The following is a 21,464-nucleotide window of genomic DNA, read 5'->3' as shown; positions in this document are numbered from 1 at the left end:
AATACTACACAACCTTCAAACTTGACAATGATGACATCATATTATGGCACAGATTAATGCTAAGACACAGGACATAGGGAAGCATAAAATAGGATGCATGCCATGATTACCCACGAGGTGAACATATTGTATACTTCTGATACAAATTAGAAGACTGGAAGAAAACAGGCCCAAATGCTAATTTTAATCATATAGGCATCATAGGAATATATGAGATTTTTTTTCTCTCCACTTGGCGCTAGGAGTCTTTTGAAAATGAATTACTACTTTTAAAATGGAAAAAAACAACTATTTTTTCAAATGAAAGGAAGAAAGAAAATTGGTTGGCAGGAAGCTCAGTTTTACCAATATCTTACCATATGAGTTTGAGAACTAAAAATGTTTATGTTTTCTCGCTTCAGAGTCCTCATGTGAAGAATGAGGCTATAATTACACCATGTACATCTTCTATATGTAGGACAGACAGCCCCCGCTCCAGGATGACTTGACTTATGAGTTTTCAACTTTGGGACAATGTAAAAGACACATGCATTCCATCGAAAGCATCCTTTGAATTTTGAACTGGGCTCTTTTCCCAGGCTAGCAGCAAGTGGCACAAGTCCCCTGTGAGGTGGGGCAGCAGAAGCAAGTCTCAGCACCCAGTCAGCCACCCTGCAAGGGGAAACAGCTGGGACCCTGCAGTGTGCTGCTTTGCCACGGTAGGGTGCAGGCATTAAACGTATCTTTATTTAGCATATTTTCAATTTATAATAGTGTTATTGGAACAGAATCCCATCATAACTTTATGAGCACCTGCATTATAAAATAAACTATATTATAAACATATGGCTCCTCTCCTCACATAGCATCCATTACCTGGAATGATTTCTTGGCTCGTTTCCACTGGGCCAAAGCCATCCCTTTCTAAAAGACACAATTCACATCTTCAAATCTCTTCCTCCTTTGTAAGCTGCACTGTCCACATCAATTCTCTTAGAATTATTTACAAACAGCTTTGATATTATTTTACATAACCTGATTTCTTCCAAAAAGCTGCAGGCTTTCAAACAAAGTAAACATAGATTTAAATACCAATACCAGCACTTGATGCCAGTATTTACTCCTTGCAATTCTGTTTCCCTGTCTATAATATATGGGGAACACCACCTACCTAACAAGCTATTCTGGTGATTAAGTGATTCAATATGTGTACAGTACACACCACAGTATCTGGTACATTTATTATGGCCCATAAATGCTTATTTTCTTCCTTAATCCTGCAGCACTCTTGGTCTCCCCAATTACATTGAAGCCTGCCTAGATAGAAACTGTGTACTATGCTATTTTTTATTCCCCATGCGGTGTTTTTTTCAGAAGCAAATGTTCAATAAATATACTATCTGTTGATTGGATTTTTGCAAAAAGCACTGAGATTCAGGCAGAGACAGACTAGAAATTGTTATTTGATTCAATCATTCCCCCCAAAAAAGATATGCTTCCTAACCCCTGTACTTATGTGCATGACCTTATTTGGAAATGGGGTTTTTGTGGATATAATTAATTAAGATGAGGCTGTACTGGATTTGGGGGTGGTGGGGATCAACTCCAATGACTATTGTCCATGTGCAAACATGGAGGTAGGTACACAGGGAAGAAGGCAAATATTAGAACAAGGAAAGAACCTATAAGTCAAGGAACACAAGGATCTCCAACAACCACAAAGAGGTAGGAAGGGGCGGGGAAGGGTTCCTACCTAGAGCTTCAGAAAGAAAACGGCCCTGCCACACTTTGACTTCACACTGTGAGAATCAATTCCTGTTGTTTTGAACCATAGTTTCTGGTTCAAATATAATTTATTGTAGTAACCTAGGAAACTAACACGGAAATGTTCAGAAATGTTGTACTGACAGATAGATACAAGCTACTTCCTGTTTTCCAGACCAAAAAGCTTCCTGGAGCCAGGTAAGATTTTTTTTTTTCCAGGTAAAGCATTTGTTCAGGTCCATTTCATATTAGAGTTGTTTTCCTGGATATATTCCCTCTTTGTAGAGTCCTGTAGAACGAGGTTAGGTGAATAAATGTCATTTGGTTACTGTGGTGACATTAGGCCCAGTGTTATCCTCCTCTTGCTATTTTCCCAAATGATGTCACCATCAGCCAACCAGGCCCAAATCCTGAGCATAATCCTTGAATCCTTCTCTCTCTTCCTCAACCTAAAATTAATCACATGCCAATTCAATTATTTTCTAAATGTGCTTAAAGTTTCTCTCACTCTTCTTCATCTCTAAAGCCACCACCTTAAATCAATAATGTTCAGGAGATGTCTCTTAAAAACACTTCAATAGCAAACTGAGGCTCTAAGAAACAGATCTGTCTGATTTCAAGTCAGTATTCTTGGATTCCACTTCTGGTAACAGCTAACTAGATACTTCAGAATGACCTTCTTCCTCAGAGCAATCAGGAAGGCTGAGAGCTATTCTGTTACATATGTTTGAAGGCATCCAAGAGCAACCAAGGGAGTACGAATGTGTGAGGATATGATCTGAAAGAAGAAGAAAGCTAGGAAGGTGAGCCTGATGATTTGAACTGCTTTTTCCTCTCAAAGGAATCACCCATTTCTTAAGCAAAAAGCGTAACTGAGAAGTCGAACAGAGAGACTCTAGCAGCCCCATGGTGCTAAAAAATTAGAGGTCAGAGGGCTCTAACGAGAGAAGCCTGAATGAACACCCAAGTTTTAATTGGAAACAGAGGACTTCCTACAAAGAAGAAAGGTGATATGGAAATATACTAGTCCTAATAAGAACTAAAGATCAGCTACAAATAATACCTGGCTAGATTAAGGTAACCTGTCCTCATTTTAACTGACTGATATAATTTGAAAAAACTAAATCCTTTCAGGAGTAAGATAACATTCACTTAGAGCTTTGAATTCTCTCTCCAGTGTTAGTTGTATAAACAATGCCCAGAACGTCAAAAAAAAAAAAAAAAAAAAAAAAGTAACTAGAAATATGGAATAAGAGAGGGATAATTTTAACAGTCTAGCAAGTAACAAAGATTTTTGAAGTATCAGACATAGACTTTAAAATAACTACGATTTTTTTATGTTTTAGGAATTAAGTGACAAAATAGAGAATTTTGGCAGGAAAGTGGCAGCTATAATAAAAGAATTAAATGGAAATCTTAGAACTTAAAAAAAGCAATAACTAAGGTTACGAATTCAATGGGATGGATTTAACCACAGATTACCTAATCAGCTGAAGATAGAATTAGTGAAGTGGAGGACGAGTCCCTGGAAAATATACATATTGAAATACAAAACAACAAATGAACTGAAAATACAGAAAGAACATGAGGAGCGTCTGAAACTCAGAGGGGAAAAGTGATAACATATACACCGAGTTCCAAGAAGAGAGGGGAAAAAAAAAAAAAAACTAGGCAAAGACAATATTAAAATTTTAAAGTCAGTGGCTGAGAAATTTCCAAGCACCAAATTAAAAAAGTAATATGAGCTCTAAGGAGAACAAATAAAAGAAAGAAAATCACAATTCAGTAAAATTGTTGAAAACAAGGTAAAAAAATCTAAAAATCTGTAGAAGGGAAAAATAGATTACATTCAAAAAAGCAACAGTAAAACTTCCAGTTAACCTCCCGACAGAAACAACAGATGACAAGAACAATGACAGGTATCAAAGTATGGAAAGAAATAACTGACAGTCGGTAATTCTGTATCTAGAAAAAAAAACATTTCAGAAACTGAAGATGAAACACAGACATTTTTAGCCAAAAACTGAGCAAATTTATCTTCATCAGATCTGCCCTAAAGAATATTCTAAAGGTGGTTCTTTAGACACAAGAAAAATGACCCCGGATATGAGCACCAAGGTATAGAAAAGAATCAATAGAAAAGATTGCTCCTGGGCAAATCTATATAACCATCATATTTAACAGATAAAATTAAATTTTTTATTTTTAATAAAAAATAAAAAATGACAAACTCTTGAAAGTTAAAACACACACACACACACACACACACACACTTTTTTCACCCTGACCCTATCACACAATACCAGTAGACATCCTCCTTTTCAAGACAATCATTAGATCTATCAAAACAGTGATCCAATAAACTGTGGCATCATTCCAAATAGGAGTCCTACCCACTCTAATGACTTAACTAGCTGTCTTTCAATGGATATTTCTTTCCAGTCTTTTGATATTATTGGCCACAGGGCTATCGATATTCTTTTGGAGGGGGTACTTGTCTATATCTCTCTCTTTGCATATACTTTCCATCCCCTCGATAGAATACATTTTTAGACTTGAGAAGGCCGACCCAAAAGATTGTTCATTTCCTCTTTTCATTTGTATTGGCAAACTAACAGAATCTTTAAAAATAACCCTCCTAACTCCCATGATTTTAAAGCTTACTTTTATTTTTTTCCATTCACAGCCATCTATTGGCTTTTAATTTTTTTCGAAATTGTGCCAATAGGGAACTTCTTCTTTGGTCATTCAAGTTCTCCACTGCAAAGGAGTGTCAACAGCAAGATAAACTGCCAATATTAGCAAAATCCTGCCCTCTTTGAAATGAAAAGAGGAAAAAAAAATGGGAAGATGAAATGAAGCCTTCAACAGACCAAAGGCTTTTCAAATTAGAAAGTTATACTCACGGAAACACATCATATTAAACTATACTGAGCAAGTCCCCACTGTAAAAATACCCTCCCTTTCACCTGTGGACACTGATACCATAGCCTGGGACTTGCCTGCCTGTCTGCCTGTCTCCTGCCAACCAAGATAATATGATGGGAAGGTTTTCTTCCAGCAAGTCTAATCCTGGGAGAAAAGGAAAACAGAACAGTTTTTTTCCTAAGGCAAAAATTTAAAAAAAAAAAAAATGAATGAAAGGAATCTTAAAATGCAGTCTGAACAATTGAGTGAGTTACCCCAAACACCCTCTGAAGTTAGTCCTTGGGAATTTTATTTAATGTTAAAAAAAGAAAAGAGTGAAAGAAAGCAAGCCATAAATATTCAGGACCAAAACAAGCATTTGTTTTAAGCATTCAGACTTACCGGTTTTTATGGTTTTTGTCTGTGTTAACATTATCAAGGAAATTAAAAGAATAACAAAAGAGGTTAAGAAAGAATAGATAGTAGTGTAGATTTCTTTACTCTTTATTAGGAAAGCCCTAGAAGGTTATAACTGAAGAATATTTTAGAGATCACCAGCCTAAATAACCCTTCACTTTGCAAAAGACAGAGTTGGACTTAACAGGAAGTAGAATCAACGGCAGAGCCAAACATGAGCTGGTACAAATTCAGTCAGAATACATACCCTGCTATCTTGGTGCAGCTCCATACTCTTAGCACAACACTCTTCCTGTATATACATACAGGGAGAAGGCGGATAGACAATCCAGTTCTAAAGGCTTGTGGTTCAAAACTTTGTCCCAGGAGACTGAGAACTCTCAGGAATAACATAGTGAAGACCCCTTGTCTTTCTTCCTCATTACCTCAAATCCTCCCTTCAGCTTATCAGTCACCAAGTCCTATTGATTCTGCCTCCAACACAACTGTCAAATGTACCCCCTCATCTATATTACCACTCCCACCGACAATGGATGTCATTTGTCCTTACCTGAATTCCTGGGCATTCTTGAAACTGCTCTCCTGACTATACTCCCACCATTTCTCTCACCCTCTTTCCACCCTGAACTCCCTCTACACTGACCACCCCATAAACCCCCACCATGAACCTACCATGGACTTCCCTAGTTCAAATGCCATTCTTCACGTTGAACATATAACTTCTCTGCCTCCAATCCTTCCATGGAGAATTTTCCTAATGAAGTAAAAAAGGGCCTCACGGGTTTCCCCTGGCTTGTGGGATAATCCTGCATGAGTCAGAATCTTATCAGCAAACAGATGGTAGACAGATAACAGCACAATTCAAGAGAGATTTACGTCCAAAAGCACCAAGTATAAAGAAGGAACAGTGTAGAGAGGAACCATAAACAAAACAAACAATCAGAAAACCTTGTCTAGTGGAAGTAGAGCCATATATTGTGGAAGCTTCCACAATGGTTCACAATGATTTCCTTGATTCCAGTGCAACCTATCAAAGTTAGCTCTCACCTAGGGCTGGACCCAGTGACTTGTTTCTAATGAGATGGGACATCTTGTCCAAAATTGCATATCAAAGACTAGGCCTACTATCACCCACACCCCTTCTCTGCCTCTTCTCACTTGTTCACTGTTGAAACAAGTTGCCACAGTGTGAGCTGCTCTATGGACAGGACATGTGACAAGGAACTGAGAGTGACTGCTAGCCAAAAGCCAGTGTGGAACTGGTGTCATCACTCCAACAGCTTTTGAGGAACTGAACCCAGCCAAGGACCTCAGGAGAGAGCTTAGAAGTAGACTTTTCCCCAGTTAAAACTTTAGATGAAACTGAGATTCCAGCCAACATTTTGACTGTAGTCTTTTGAGAGATGATGAGCCATAGGAACCTGTCTGAACCCATGTCACTAACCCACAGCAACTGTCATAACAGATCTTTTGTCTAAATCACTGAATTTGAGATGTATAATAAAAACTAGAGCTACCTGAGGGCCCAAAGGATAAGCAGAGGAAAAGGAAAGCTGTCAGGAGCCAGAAGAGAACACTCTGCCCCAAGAGCATCAGTGACCTTCATCAATGGATACAGCCAGTGCCAAGACCTTGCAGAGAGAGCACCAAGGCAGGAAATATCCTCTGGTTTCTCTCCAGGCTTCTACTGACCATACTCAACTGGAAACCCAAGGTCACAGGAGCCCTGCAAATGTAGTCAACATAGCTCAGTTTTCTGGAGCAAATGAGAGCATGTAGAGGGGTAGAATGTGGGTGTAGAGGGTGCACAAAGGGAAGACATCTATGCAGCATCGAAACTCCCTGACATGAAGCATGGGGTCTTTCATGCCTGGACCTAATCTACCTATCCAGCTTTATTTCTCAACCCTTTGTCATGGAAATCAAGGTCCATGGAAAGAACCACGTGAAGTTTACAGAACTCAGTATAAAACATCACAGCTCTGCCCCTTTGCATGTGCCAGTCTTTAAGTCCCCTAGACATTTTTCCCTTCTCCACCATGTCAATCCTGTTCATCTTTTAAGAACGAAGGCAACTGCCAAATCCTCCAATGTCTTCTACAACCTAATCACCCCCTTCTGGTGTGGCGTCCAGGACCCTTCTATCTCCTCCCAGACTCCTTGGCTTGCCTCTACCAACAAGGAAATTGTCAATCACCCATCTTCCCCCTATTGGCTTGTGGGCTCATTCAAGACTCCGCCCTTAAGTTGCATTCCTGACATCTAGCAGGGTGATGACATCAATATACATTTGCTGGTTAAATGGTTTCCAATCCTTGTCCTGCCTTGATCACCAGGATTTGCAGGTTCCCAGACTTAGTTCTATCATTGCCCTGTATGAATTTGAAGATGTCCTTATATCTAACTTTTTCTGTGGACCCCACCTCTTTAGGCTCATTTCCCGCTCCTTGCTGCATACCTCTGCCTCTGAAACTAAAACAGCATTATGTTTACTTTCTGGAAGTATGTCTACACTAGCTTCTTCCCAGGACTTTGAGAGTTCTCAAATATTAGGGAAAGAGACCTTGGGATATCAGAGTAAAACAAAGGTTAGACTCAAATTCCTGTAGAAAAGGAATCAATACCTAGAAACTAACAGGTAAAGGAAGCCATCAGTGACAAAGCTGTGGAACCATCCCATGACATATAAGAACATCAATTTTTTCTCCTTCTTTTCAGTCCCCTAATTCACCCATGACACTAGGTTACTGACAATGTACAGTGTTGCTACTTAAATAATTGTTGCTGCTATCTATATAACATAAAATTACTACTGCATAATAATTGTTCAAATGTCATAAATGTTATTAACAAGTCAAAGAAACAAGTTGCCACCAAGGAGACAGCTTGGTTAACTTTCACTGTTGAATGTTAAATCATCACAATTAAATTGTTTTTTTTTTCTTCTAATGCCTGACTAAATTTGGTTGAGCCTTAGTGCAATTTAGGTTATCTTAGATAGATTGTCTAAAATATTTCCAAAAAATGTTCAAAAGATCTTTAGAATGTATGTCATCTCACAGCATTGTTTTGATATCAGCCATTAATTTCTGAGAAGACTAAAAGTTTACAGAACGCAACTTTGAAAGCATTGCAGAAAGGTATTTGCACATTATTTAGATGAATTCCCTCACATTACAAAAGATAACGTGAAGCTGAAATACTATTTTATTTATTAGGTCAGGGTTGGTTCGTGAAGTTCATATTTTATTCTTCTTTCTACCGTACATGGACACTGAATGTATTCTTTTTGTGAAAGTATTTCATAATCGGTAAGGAAGGAGGAAAAGAATACACAAGAGAGAAAGACAAAACAAGAAACAGAGATAGGAAGTTCAAGTTCACCCTCAGAGAGCCAAAGCAGTAGGAACTAATGCTGGGATCTACCACCCAGAGCCCCTAGCTCCCTGTTCAGCATTTTCCATCACAGAGTACTGCCTCCTGACCCGGAACCAGGTCAAGGTAAGCTAAAATGTTCTCTTCCATTCACCATCTAAGAGCCCCGAGTTCTACTAAATCAAATTACCAGTCTAGTTTGGAAATTTGTTTAGAGACATTGTTAACAATACTCAGAGGGGAAAAAATCAAACAAAATCAGAAAGCAATCTACTCTTATTCAAAAAGAAAAAAAATTCCTAATCATAAAAGGGAGTAAACAGTTCAGAAAATCTTTACCCAAGAAACAAGACATCCAGTACGTGGAATACAATGTTAGCATGACAAATAAGAGAAGTGAACCTAGGTCACATCCCTGAGGGTAAGCATCAAAGCCAAAGATCTGCCGCATATATTTAAATTTATTTGACTCAGCCAATGGCTGCTGAGCTCCAACAATGTGGTCATGGCACTTTGTGGCTGATAAGAAAGTGACTTCATCAGATGCTACCAAGAACTCTGACCTGTACGATCAGGCTCCTTGGACCGATCAGGCTCCTTGGACCGTCAGAGCCTCACTAGGCAATTGCTGGGGAGCCTTAAGCAAGTTATTTCGGCCTCTCCATACTTTCAGTTTTTTCACATGTAAAACAAGGGCGTTAACTAGAAAATCTATAAGAAAAAGCTACCAAAAAATCTTTTGCTTCTAGCACTATGACAAGAGCTCTGTTCTTCCATACCCTAAGAGGTCTATGAATCACTATGAAATAAAATATCCAGTTAAAAACACCTATTTCACCATGACTTGGCAACACCTATGGTACCTAGAGACTAACAAAAACTAAGTAAGTGCCTTTCAAACTTAGTTCGGCACCAGATTCTCCTAGGATTTCTTTAAAGTTCGATTTCTATGACCCAGCCCAGACCTACTAAATAAAAATATCTTGAGGAGGGGGTCTTTTGAGGATTATTAGTGCTTCTCTAAAAGACCCCTAAATGATCATTTCAGATATTGTCACCACACTGGGAAATTCAATGACCCAGGATACTTAGGATCTGGGAATATGAAAAAGGTTGACGGGTCTGGGTGTCTTAATGAATAATTAAAGTTTCTTTTAAATAGATCTTGAATGTGACCAATACATTTTTTATACACACCTCCAATCCAAAATGTGAATATGAAGGATGAAAAACTAAATGAGAAAGTCTGCTCAAGTCAATAAATAAATCATGCCTTGGGAAAAGTACAACTTCTCAGTTAATGACATGAAAACATGAAAAGAAAATGAAGAATGTTCTCAAGATTGTGGGCCTACAGATCCCACCCATCATTACTCATGTGTCAGAAGGTTGCCATCCTAAATGGTGTTTGAAAGTGACAACAACCTGGTTGACAAGAACATCTTGTGTATGTCAAAGAGCTGGAAGAGAGGTTTTTAAATGTTTTACCACAAAGGAATGATAAATGTTTGAGATAAAGGATATGCTAATTACTGTGATTTGAGCATTTCATAAACTATACATAGAGCAAAACATCACATTGTATCCCACACATTTGTGCAATTATTATGTCAATTAAAAATAATAAAAATCAAACATCATGAACATGATCCTCCCACTTATTATTCAGATGCTCTACTTCTCTAATTTGGCTTTTTTTCTGAATCAAAACAACTCAGCCCAAGCAAAACTTTCACACTGAAAACGTCTGAGACAAGAGAAGGAAACAACAAGCAAGAGAAAGAAAACAAGAATGAAAGAGAAATTTTCAAAAAGGTAAATTTTAGTTGCAGTTACCTAAGAAAGGGTTTGGTTTTATGGGCCTCAAATTTGAAAAAAAGAGATCACAGGGACAAACTATCGTTTCCACAGAAAATGCTTTGAATTGAGATTGAACCTGAATGACACCTCAAGGTTAACTTCCTTCTGTGGGTGTAAGCTTTGGGTTACAGCCAAAGGCCTGGAAGCACTAGAAGTAGAAAACCACGTGACTCTCTCCCATATTTCAGGTATACCTCTGTAAGTCCAGTGAGACAGATTCACCAGGTTAGAAATGGTTCAGGGGCCTGGACACTGTACAACTTTTCTTTCAGATAAATGGAACAGATTCAGTGAATTGCTTTTAGAGAGGAATTAATCTAGCAAGGAACACAAACACATACATACCCTGCAAAAGTGTGTCACAAGGAAGCAAGATACATTCCCATCCCTAGTGGCCATATCTCTAAAGAGCCACAATGATTGATAAGTTTGTTTCTCAATTTAAAAAACTAGTAACACCCTAAGAGTAGAACTCAAGTTCTCATGAAACTATAAGAATATCTTTCCTTTCAACATAATACCAAACACTCTAGCAGAAAGGAGTTTGGATAATATGACCTTTATATTTCCTATTAACCTTTAATAATACACAGATTTGTGATTCCCTAAATAATATAAAATATTTGTATTGTTTGCTTGTGTCTTAAAAAGGCAACTTACTATATATAAATTTACTTCAGTCAACTATTAACAATATCGATACTTATACATTCTATAATTTATCTTCTCTCCAAGGATCACTGTCTCTATAAGACTCACAGATAAAAAGAAATATTTATTACATACCACATTATGTCCAAGTAGCATTAAGGTAACCCATTCCCACATCTATAGAGTGAATAACCTCCATCCCCCTTTTTCCCTTTTATAGGATCAAAAAAGTTAAATAAATTACTTAAGGTCACAATGCTAGAAACTGATAACGTTGGAATTTTAACCCAGGCCTAACTCCAAAGCCCACGCTGCTACTAGCCTAGCACAGGGCCTCCTAGTTTAGGGAGGAGAAGGAAACAATAAATAAATGTCTTCCTATTATTCTGTATGTTTCACTAATTTCTCAGCTCCGTTAATCTATAATAAGTTTTTCCTTACTATACTTTAATAAGCATACTTCTTAGAGATGGATTCTCTCAGCATTCAAATTAAGCAAAAAAAAAAAGCAAAGCAAAAAAGTACAGAATTTTATACCCAGAGCAAGGATAACATGAGAGTTCAATTTTCACAAAGAAAAGAGAAAAATTACCTGTGTTGATCATCCAGGTATATCAAGTTCAACATCGTCCATATGATTAACGTAAATTCAACAGAGTTGCCAAAGGAACCAAACCCAGCTGGCGACTCGGATGTTTAATGAAGTGAATCAACATTAACCCATTTCCCTTATTAATATGTAATACATTTTCGCACACATGTAGAAGGAATGATTTCCTTAAGTATATTGTTTGCAAAAAATAACTTCATGTGCCTTATTTCCTACTTTTAAAACATCTTCTTCTGAATTCCCTATTTAAATTCACAGCATCAATGTCTATCACCCAAGGTCAAAAACATAGTCATTTTGACTGTCTACTTGCCGCCTAATTCCATATTCATTCAGTTTCAAGTTATTTTTAATTCAGACTCTTCACTCTCTCTGATCAGTCCCTCTCGATTCTGAAGGGAATTGCCCCGCTAGATTAGTGTCTTCCTTGCCCTTTTCACAGACACAGAAACATCCTTCCCAGAGCCTGCACCCTGTCTTGACAACAATCCATTTGGCACACGGAGGGCAGGACTTTCAATCCCAGAGACATATGGATTTTATAACTCTCAGCACACAAGTGTTTTATGATTAAACTGCTCATAACTCTACAATCTGGCTTTGTCCAGCCTCTCTCTGCAAAACTTTACCTCTGTTTACTCCTTGTTTTTATCCCTATGCCCAAACTAATCATTTCTGCTGGCTGTTTACTTCCCATAACTCTGTGCCTTTGCTGAACATAGAAAATCCCCTGCAATGTGCTTCCCCCGCCCCTCCGCTTTCCCCATTCGCAACCCTATACATCTTTTAATCCCAAGTCCAAAGACCACTTCGCCATAAGCCCATCCTGACCTGGGAAGCTGGGAGAATTCTCCTCTTATTCTGAGATAATGTAACACTCTAATCAGAAGACCTCTGTTTTGGAAAATTAATGCTTAGACTCTATTATGGTTATGTGTGTACGTCTTTTGTCTCCTGCCAACTAGAAGCATTTAATGCAGGCATACAGTCCATATCTTGTACATACTATGAGAACAAAGAACTTTCAGTGGATGTATCATACATTACACTGTAAAGGCCTTTATGCTGAAGGAGAATACATCTCCACTGGCATTGTTTAGACAACCTTCAGGCTTAAACAAAACTAAATGGAATAATATTTTTTCAAGTATTGAATACCGAGTTTTTAAGTATGATCAAACCTAATTTCCTTGAATTTGAGAATTAGATCATCAGAGGATATGAGAAGAAAATACTTATTTATCATTTAATGCAGTTTGGGAAGAAGACCATTTATCTTGCTGTCAATCACCCGTCAACCCTTACAGAGAACAGACACACAGAGCTGGCCTGCAGAGTGTTGAAGAGGCCGTCTGTCTTACTTTGCAGTAGACTATCATGTTGGGAGAACTCTCCTCTGGATCAGCAATCCCCACTGCTCTTTGATCCCCGGATCCCTGAGCCATCCTGAGTGTCTTCTCTCACACTGTGAAAATAAATGGATACACCATTAAGCCATGAAAGAATTTTTTAAAATAATTTTTTTGAAATGCAAAAGAACTAAGTATCTTTTGGCAGTTGCCATGAAAACAAAACATAATTTTTATTTTTCTGATTAATTTACAAGATATTTCTTTAAAAATTAGGGTATGTTCTAATCCCAAGTATTCTTCATTTTCAGCCCAGAGTCCTATACCTAGGGGCAGATATATGCCATCTTAAGCTCCTGAAGACAAATGAAGACAATCATTTTGATGTTGATTTCTGTCTTACCAAAGCCAAATTTCTGATTAATTCCATGCATTAAAATGTGAATCTTTAATTATGGAAATGCAAATCAAGATCCCAAGGAGATACTACTCCATTTCCACTAACATGGTTATAATAATAAAAAAACCAAAAATTCAAAAACATAAGTCTTGTCAAGGAATGGGGGAAATGAGAATCCTCATTTGTTGCTGGTAGGAATGGAAAGTGGTACAGTCACAGTGAAAAATGGATTAATGGTTCCTCAAAAAGTTAAACAGAGAATTACCATGTGATCTAGAAACTCCACTTCTAAGTATACAGTCCCAAAACCTGAAAACAAATATTCAAATACTTGCTCTTGAAGGTTCATAGCAGCACTGTTCATAAGAGCCAAAGAGTGGAAGCAACCCAGATATCAATCAGTGGACAAACGGATACACAAAACATGTATGTATATCTGATGGAAGATTATCCCACCATAAAAAGGCATGATGTTCTGATACACTTCACAATGTGGGCGGATTTTGAAAACATGCTAAGCGAAAGAAGGCAGACAGAAAAGGTGAGATATTGTAAGAGTCCATTTATGTGGATTATCCAGAATAGGCAAACCCAAAGAGACAGAAGACTGATGGTTGTCAGCAGCTGGGGAGAGGGCAAGAGGGAAGGGGGTCACTGCTCAAAGAATATGGAGTCTCCTCTGGATGACGAACTAGAAAGAGGTGATGGGTCATAGCATTCTCTGAATATACTAAACACCAGTGAATTATATATTTGAAGATGAAGCAAGTTCAATTCTTGGTGTGACATTATACCTGCTGCATGACCTTAGGCAAGTTAAATAACCCATGGGTACTCTTTGTTAATTTCCTACCCTGAATATATCAGATACCTGCTGTATGCTCAGAACCATGACAACACCGTCCTTTTACATTGACTCTCATCAGTGAAATGTGAATTCCACAGTGACCTTGTAGGTAAGGGTCAAAAAAAAAAAAAAAAAAACTGAGGGATGAAGGACAGCTTAACGCCATAAGAGTCCTTTACAAATGTTATCACTAATCCAAGAGCCTGCCTGAATTATTTGCACAAAATTCATAGGCTTTTCATCAAAGAAACTTTTATAAATACCATACCTAACCAAAAAAAAAAAAAGGCTATCCACTCAAAGTAAAAAACTCAGGAAATATTCTATTATGAAATAAACTGGTACCAAAGGTCATTCCATAAAAATAAATTTGGATGGAAGTTGGAGAGACAGGAATTTGTAATTTACACAAAGAATTTAATTGCCCAACATATCCCATTTGAATGATGTTGCCGGCTTTCTTCATTATTTGTGAATTAGAATGTATTTTAAAATTAGATTACATGAAAAAATAAAGAGCATCATTGTATTACCTCCATTCTCTGTTATATCAGTATTTCCATGAATAGAGTACTACATGGAAACACTGATTATTATTCTAATCAGTGGCTTTTAAAGTTAAATGAACAGCACACTGTTTCATTTTTAAACAACTACTTAGTTGCCTCCTCCTTTGCCCTAATACAGAATATAACAGAGCATGAAAAACAAAAACCGAATCCATTTATGTATGCTCATTTATCTATGTAACAGAGCCCTTTCGGGTCTCCATTGCTTTATTTTAAAATGAACACTTTCTCTTTAATAAGCCTATTCTTTTCCACCTAGAAAACTGTGCAATAATAGCAAGGTTGGAAATGACCTAGAAACAAATATCTCAGCCCTCCTTCGCCTTTCCCCAGCCAACCCCTCCCACCAACAGAAGCATTTCTGTTGTTCAAACAGACTGATGTTCCAGGACCTGGTCTGTAAACTGCTCAGTGAATGCAGAGAGTCTATGTTAGGAAATTTAGTGAATCTAGTATTCACTAGAAAAGATTCTATTTTTGGTTCCTCTATCAACTTGTTTTGAAACTCAGACAAGCTGCTTAATTCTTCTGTGTCTAGAAAGAATCTTTTCTAAAATAGGAATATAGCTACCTTCTAGTCCATATGTCAACAAATGGAGAGAAGTGGACGTGAAACCTATGTAGGTAAGAATTTTAGAATTCCATTCACTGGCTGTAACGCTGAGGCTCCTAAAATTAGAGAATCAGGTTTTCATTCATTACAATATGCTGTAAAATATTTCTTTTAAATAAAGTGCAGCAGAAATAAGTAGGAATGTTTTAAATTTAATGTAGTAAAAAAAAAGAAAGAACCTTCTCCATTTTCTGTATGTTTATTACACTTGTATACTCACAGTTGATAATCCAGGGACTTTCATTACACTATTCAAAGAATGTAATAATTTTTCTGGAAACACATAATAATAGAAAAAATAGAAAGAACACATGTTAATCATATTAATTTCCTATAATGACTCACAGCTAACAAAAGAGGAAAATTGAAAATGTGCTCAGACCATGCGTGGTACAAACTTCGAGAAGATACACCTTAGTGGTTACAAGTTGGCCTCTGTCATTGGATCTGACCCCTGGCCTCCTTGCTCACTAGCTGTGTGATCTGGACTACATTACTTCACCTCTTTGTGCCTTTTTTTCCTTTATCTGTCACAAACCACAGTCCCAGCATAATTTTTAATATTTAATATATCTCCACCTCCAGGTCTGGTCTGCAACTAACTAGCTGTCAAAACCAGGTCAAGCTGCAGCTTCCCCAGACCTCAGATGGACATAAGCTATGCAAACCAGCATCCTTAGAGCTCCCACCTCAGAACTTCAAAATTTCTGACTTACTTAGCAACGACATGCTAGAATGCTCCATGCCATCTCCCTTCTGTCTGCCTACATCCTAGCCCATCTCCTCTACTTGTGACAGCCCTTGTGCCAAACTCAAAGAATCACCCAAATACTGGGATAGAGATTCTCGGTCCCACTCAGCCTCCCTCCTCATAAAGCATTTCCTGCCATACCACTGCTCATCTCTAGGTTCCAGGGACTGTACATGTAATCTTTGGGCAAATTATTGAGCTCTCCTTTCTCAAGGCTCCCTGCTGGGTCCTGGGGAAACACAGGCAAAGACTCACAGAGGTGTTCCTTAAGATGTTCAGAGCCCAGCAAGGGTGACAGGTGCAATGGATACTGCAATGAGCATGTGCTCAATTCTGATGGCTCAGAGCAGGAGGAGGTGACAACTGAGATGGGAGTGGAAGGATGACCATGAGCACCTGAGGTTGGCAGGGTTTGCCATTCCATCTATACAACAGTAACCAGGCTTAGACATCGGAAGCCCCAGAAGTAGCTCAGCACTGTGCTAGGCACTGGAGAGAAAAAAAAAATGAAGATGACCCGATCTCAATGAGATTAAGTGAGAGACAGCCCCGAGCGCAGAGAGTGAGAGAATAGGGATTCACACCCATCTGCATTCAGGGCACTTCGTGTCCTTGTGTATCAGGGATTTCCTCTACCAGAAAGTCAGACCTGCATGGGCAGGTGCTCTATCAGTGGGGTTCATCCCTCTCTCTGGACACCTAGAGAGCAGGCACCCAAATATTCTGAATGAATGAACATTCATCTGGATAATATGTCAGGAAAACTGCCCACAGACCCAAGACCCACGCGTGCAATCACACGTGAGGATTTTCCCCAGGGCTTATGGACATGAGCCAGCTCCAGACTCAGGAATCCACTTCTGGAATTCACAAGCAATTTGGATAAAAGGGACTATGTGGGAAGGGTGGTGAGTATAGCAAAGGGGGTGACCACTTAAGCATCTAGGACACAACTGATGAGCAAATATTTTGAAAGTCAGGACGGTGCCTGCGATTTATGCATTTGTAACTTACAGTTACAACAAATGCTTGCTATTTTCTTTTTTTTTAATATTTATTTTTTAGTTGTAGGTAGACACAGTATCTTTATTTTACTCTTATGTGGTGCTGAGGTTTGAACCCAGTGCCTCACACATGCCAGGCAAGCGCTCTACCTCTGAGCCACAACCCCAGCCCCCTCTTTTCTTGATAATAGCAGCCACTCTAGAGCAAAGTCCAAGGTCCAGCAGAAAACAGTGCTGAACAGAGTGGGAAGGAAGGACCTCAATGACGTAGAAAGACAAAGGGACTTGCTTGGAAGCCGTCTTGGCCCTGGTCTCACTGAGCCACCTAGAAGACCTTAGTGAGTGATTTCCCCAGCCCACACTTCCAGCTCTTCACCTAGAAGATGAGAACTCTCTACTAGCCAAGGTTGTTTCTGAAGAGGGAATAGGGTAATGCACATGATGACTGTGGCAACTGACTGTTGGTTTTGGCCAGTGTTGGGGTGAATGAATTTCCCTGGCCACCTGTGTCAGAATCCTGGAGAAGTCCACCCCCACCCTCAGACAGTCCAACCCTGGGCATCTGAGGCTGAGCCTTCAGCAATACCACAACATCCTCAGGGGATCCTGATGAAGCACTAAGAGGAGGACAACTCCAATTACATGACAATGTCACAAAAATCATTGTGGCATACCGCTAAAAGCCTTAAACATCAGGTCTGCCACTTTTTGTGCCCAGTCCTCAAAACCTTATTCAGAGAAATGTCATGTAGGAGACATCACCAAACCCTGTCATATAGTCTGAATATTGATGGTGCAAAATAAAAATTCCTGTGGATTTTATTTCCTGTCCTCCATATTCTTTCACGTTCATAGCCTATTTAAAAACCAATGGATTTTTTTTTTTTTTATCAGCAGTGTTAAGCACTCAAGAAAAAAAAATTACATGATGTGTGCTAGCTCAGTAGTACAAGCTTGTTTATATAGATAGCTCTAATCTGACTGAGTAGGCAGGAACCTCCAGGGGAAAGAAGCAAGAACAACAGCTCTAAAGAACAAACAACTCTCTCTGTTGCAGCAGAGTCTGCCAACTTGACATTTCCTATACACTCAAAGTTCAAATGCTCAATGACAGATCGAGTGTGTTTCCAGTAGTACACCAGTAGGGCTGAAGGCCAATTTTGGTGGCATTGCCGGTCACCCAGTGTTAGACTGGGATAGAACTACGTGATCATTTCAGGACTTCAGACCTGAAAAATTCAATGGTTCCCAAAAGTAGGTTAGCCTCAAGAATAACCTGGGAGAGAATTTAACATGCAAATTCCTGGTTTCCATGTTCTAGAAACTCTGATCCAGTAGGCCTAAGGGAGTCCCTGGAGATTTAGAGCCCTAATGCTCCCCAGGTGATTTGGAGGCATAGCCAGGTTTGGAAACCACTGACCTGGATTCCATTCACCTGATCCCTTCATCTCATCCCCACATCGCCTCACGTTGGGCAGACATGCATGCTAAGGGCAGCTCCTTTCAGCTTCCCTTGTATTAAGGTCCAATGTAATGAATAAAGCAAGGGTCCCTAGAGTCAAAGAACTGGCTCTCGATCCTAGCCACATCACTTGTGTACTGCGTGATCATGAGCAGCAGAGGCAGCCTCTGAGTCTCTGTCTGCTCTTCTGTAAAATGGAACAAATGCTAATCGCCCTATAGCAGAGGTTCTCAGCCTTGCCTGCTCATTAGAATCACTTGGGCAGCTCAGTCAGAAACTGCAATAGGTGGATGGTATTACTCCTCCTCTGCAGATGAGAAAATAATGGAGACTTGAGACCATAGAGTGACTTGCCCAAAGTTGCACAGCTTAGCCAAGGAACTAAAAATTCCACCCCAGACTTAAACCCAATGCCTAATCTTGCCAATCTGTCAGTCTCAGTCTCCAGTGAAACCACCTACAGCAAGTATTTAACACAAAAGCTGGTACACAGTAGGTCCTCCACTCAGCTGAGTTTCCTTCATTCTACTTTCTAGAGTGTCAGAAGGTGACTTCTCCATGCTAATCCAATCTGAAGACATAAATAAATATCATCTTACCCAATTGCTGCAGCTCCCTAACAGCCTGAACAAATTAGTCTACTGAAGCCACATATAAAGAAAAAAAAACTTGATTTTGTATTCCCTATGTTAAACAAAGGTCCTAAAATGTAAGCTAGGAGGGAGAAGTGAAAAGTTCACCACTTAACAGAACCTACATGGCCCTGGGAGTTGCTCACCGTCCTGCGCTCACGGTCACTGCAATTTGCTGATGAAGGTCAAATTCATCCAGGCATCTTCTCATACCAAGGCTCTGAACCCCACACTGCTCAGAACACCCCCAGCCCCACTGATTCCCTGTAGACTCTGCCTGCCCTTTAAAGTCTTCCGTAAATAATATGCCCCTCTGTCCCTCCACCCCCTCTCTGAATTTTGACCTTTGGTGACCTTAGTGGAAACCTGCCTTCCCCCTGAGGACATTCATCTCCTGCAGCTCGGTATCCACAACCCAAATATCTCAAGACCAGGAAGCAAGAAAGGCATTCCCTTGGCTCTCCACTGCTGCCTTAAAAGATTTCCCTCCCTTTCTTCTAGACAAATTCCAACACATGCACCGCCACTCTGCCCACCTTCCCTCCTGCCAGCTCATTTACCCAATACTCACTGCAAACAGTCTTCAAACTTACTTAGACACTAACCTACAGAAACTATAGGTTATTTTAATTTCCGTGGCTACTTTTCCCTCTGCCTTCACTTTCTTCTCTCAATGGCTCCAATGTGATAATCACCCATAATTACTCTTATGCAAATATCCTCCATCCCCACACCTATCTCTTTCTGTCTCATTCTGTCCTGGCAAACCTCCAACCCTAACCCTAACTCTAACCCTCCCTCCCCTTTGCCCTATCCAAAGTTCCTCCATTCCTTCCCATTATGGATCATCATCCACATATCAGACAAAACATTCCACATTTGATTTTTTGGGGATTGGCTTACTTTTGGGGGGGATTTCTTTTTTTAGTATTCTGTAGTTTTCATTGTAGAGGTCTTTCACCTCTTTCATTAACTTGATTCCCAAGTATTTTTTTAGACTATTATAAATGGGATGGTTTTCCTATTAGTTCTAGAAGTTTTCTGGTGGAATTTTTTAGATCCTTTAGGTATAGAATCATGTCATAGTGATAGTTTAAGTTCTTCTTTTCCTGTCTGTATCCCTTTAATTTCTTTCATTTGTCTAATTGCTCTGGCTAGAGTTTCAAGAACTATGTTAAATACAAGTGGTGAAAGAGGGCATCCCTGTCTTGTTCCAGTTTTTAGAGGGAATGCTTTCAATTTTTCTCCATTTAGAATGATGTTGGCCTGGGGATTGGCATCAACCAGCTCATCTTAAATTCACGACCACAAACATTTTAGATGAGTAGTTGACACTGTCCATCAAACTTATGATATTTTCCTACCAAGTTTCTTTCTGACTTTCTGAACTATCTCATCTTCTTCTTGCCCAACTTAACACATAGTCTCAGCTGACAGATTTGCTTCAAATTCACTGTGGAACTGGAAGCCAGCAGAAGGTAAGTCCCTCGTCTTCAGACACCCTCATCTGAGCCACCATGTTCTCTCTGTCTTGACTTCTCATATCGGGGAAAGTACTGCTGAGAAATTCTTCCATTTCTACTCTTAAGCATGGTTCTAGTACATTCCCACAGATACCTTACCACCACAGCAGCAGGACTCCAGTTGAACAGATTGTACAGCTAAAAGACCTCCAAGACATGAGCTCCCTAAGAAGAAGTACCTAGAGAAACCTGAAGTCCAAAGAAGAGGCAAAAAGAAAAACAACAGCAGACTTCAAAGCCTCTGGTACCTACAACTTCCAGCTCCAAAAACATTAAACACAGCCCGACTCCTCACCAGGCTAAATAAAATCCCACATGAAAGGTCTGATTTACCTCAGTTTCTCTTTCCTAATAAATCATGGGTGACTATCAAGAAAAACTTACATGCATGTTAAAAGGCAAAGAAAACCACAACCTAAATAGACAAGTCTTCACCAGAATCAGACTCAGACATCACAGATGTTAGAATTACCCGTGTCATTAACTGAGAGAAAATTTCAGTATGATTTAAAATGTCAAGGGCTCTAATAGAAAATATAAATGGTAATGAAAGCAGAGAGATAGGAAATAGGAACTCTTCTTTGAAAACTACTCTAAAAAGGAAATGCTAAAAATAAAAAACACTGTAACAAATGAAGAATGTTTTCTGTGTTCTCATTGGCACACTCAAAATGGCCAAGAAAAAAAACAAGTGAGCTTGAAGGTCAACAAAAAATTCCTGAACTGAGAGAGAGACGGTGGGGGGGGGGGG

At 39.2% G+C, this 21,464-nt stretch overlaps 1 protein-coding gene across 6 annotated transcripts in view; it reads right to left on the bottom strand.

Annotated features, from left to right (window-relative positions):
• The window catches only part of Rgs6 (regulator of G protein signaling 6), a 579,659-nt gene that overhangs the window by 542,977 nt on the left and 15,218 nt on the right, over positions 1-21,464 (bottom strand). For all 6 annotated transcript variants that reach the window (XM_048798913.1, XM_048798911.1, XM_048798916.1 and 3 more), the window contains exon 2: positions 12,925-13,028. In XM_048798913.1, coding sequence (XP_048654870.1) covers positions 12,925-13,008 — 84 coding nt within the window. In that variant the 5' untranslated portion in view covers positions 13,009-13,028. The remainder of the gene's footprint in view (positions 1-12,924; positions 13,029-21,464) is intronic.

This window comes from Marmota marmota, unplaced genomic scaffold (genome assembly GCF_001458135.2).
Source record: "Marmota marmota marmota unplaced genomic scaffold, marMar, whole genome shotgun sequence".
Lineage (NCBI taxonomy): Eukaryota > Metazoa > Chordata > Mammalia > Rodentia > Sciuridae > Marmota > Marmota marmota.
Note: the sequence above shows the minus strand (reverse complement) of the source record. Positions and strands in the feature narration are given on the sequence as shown.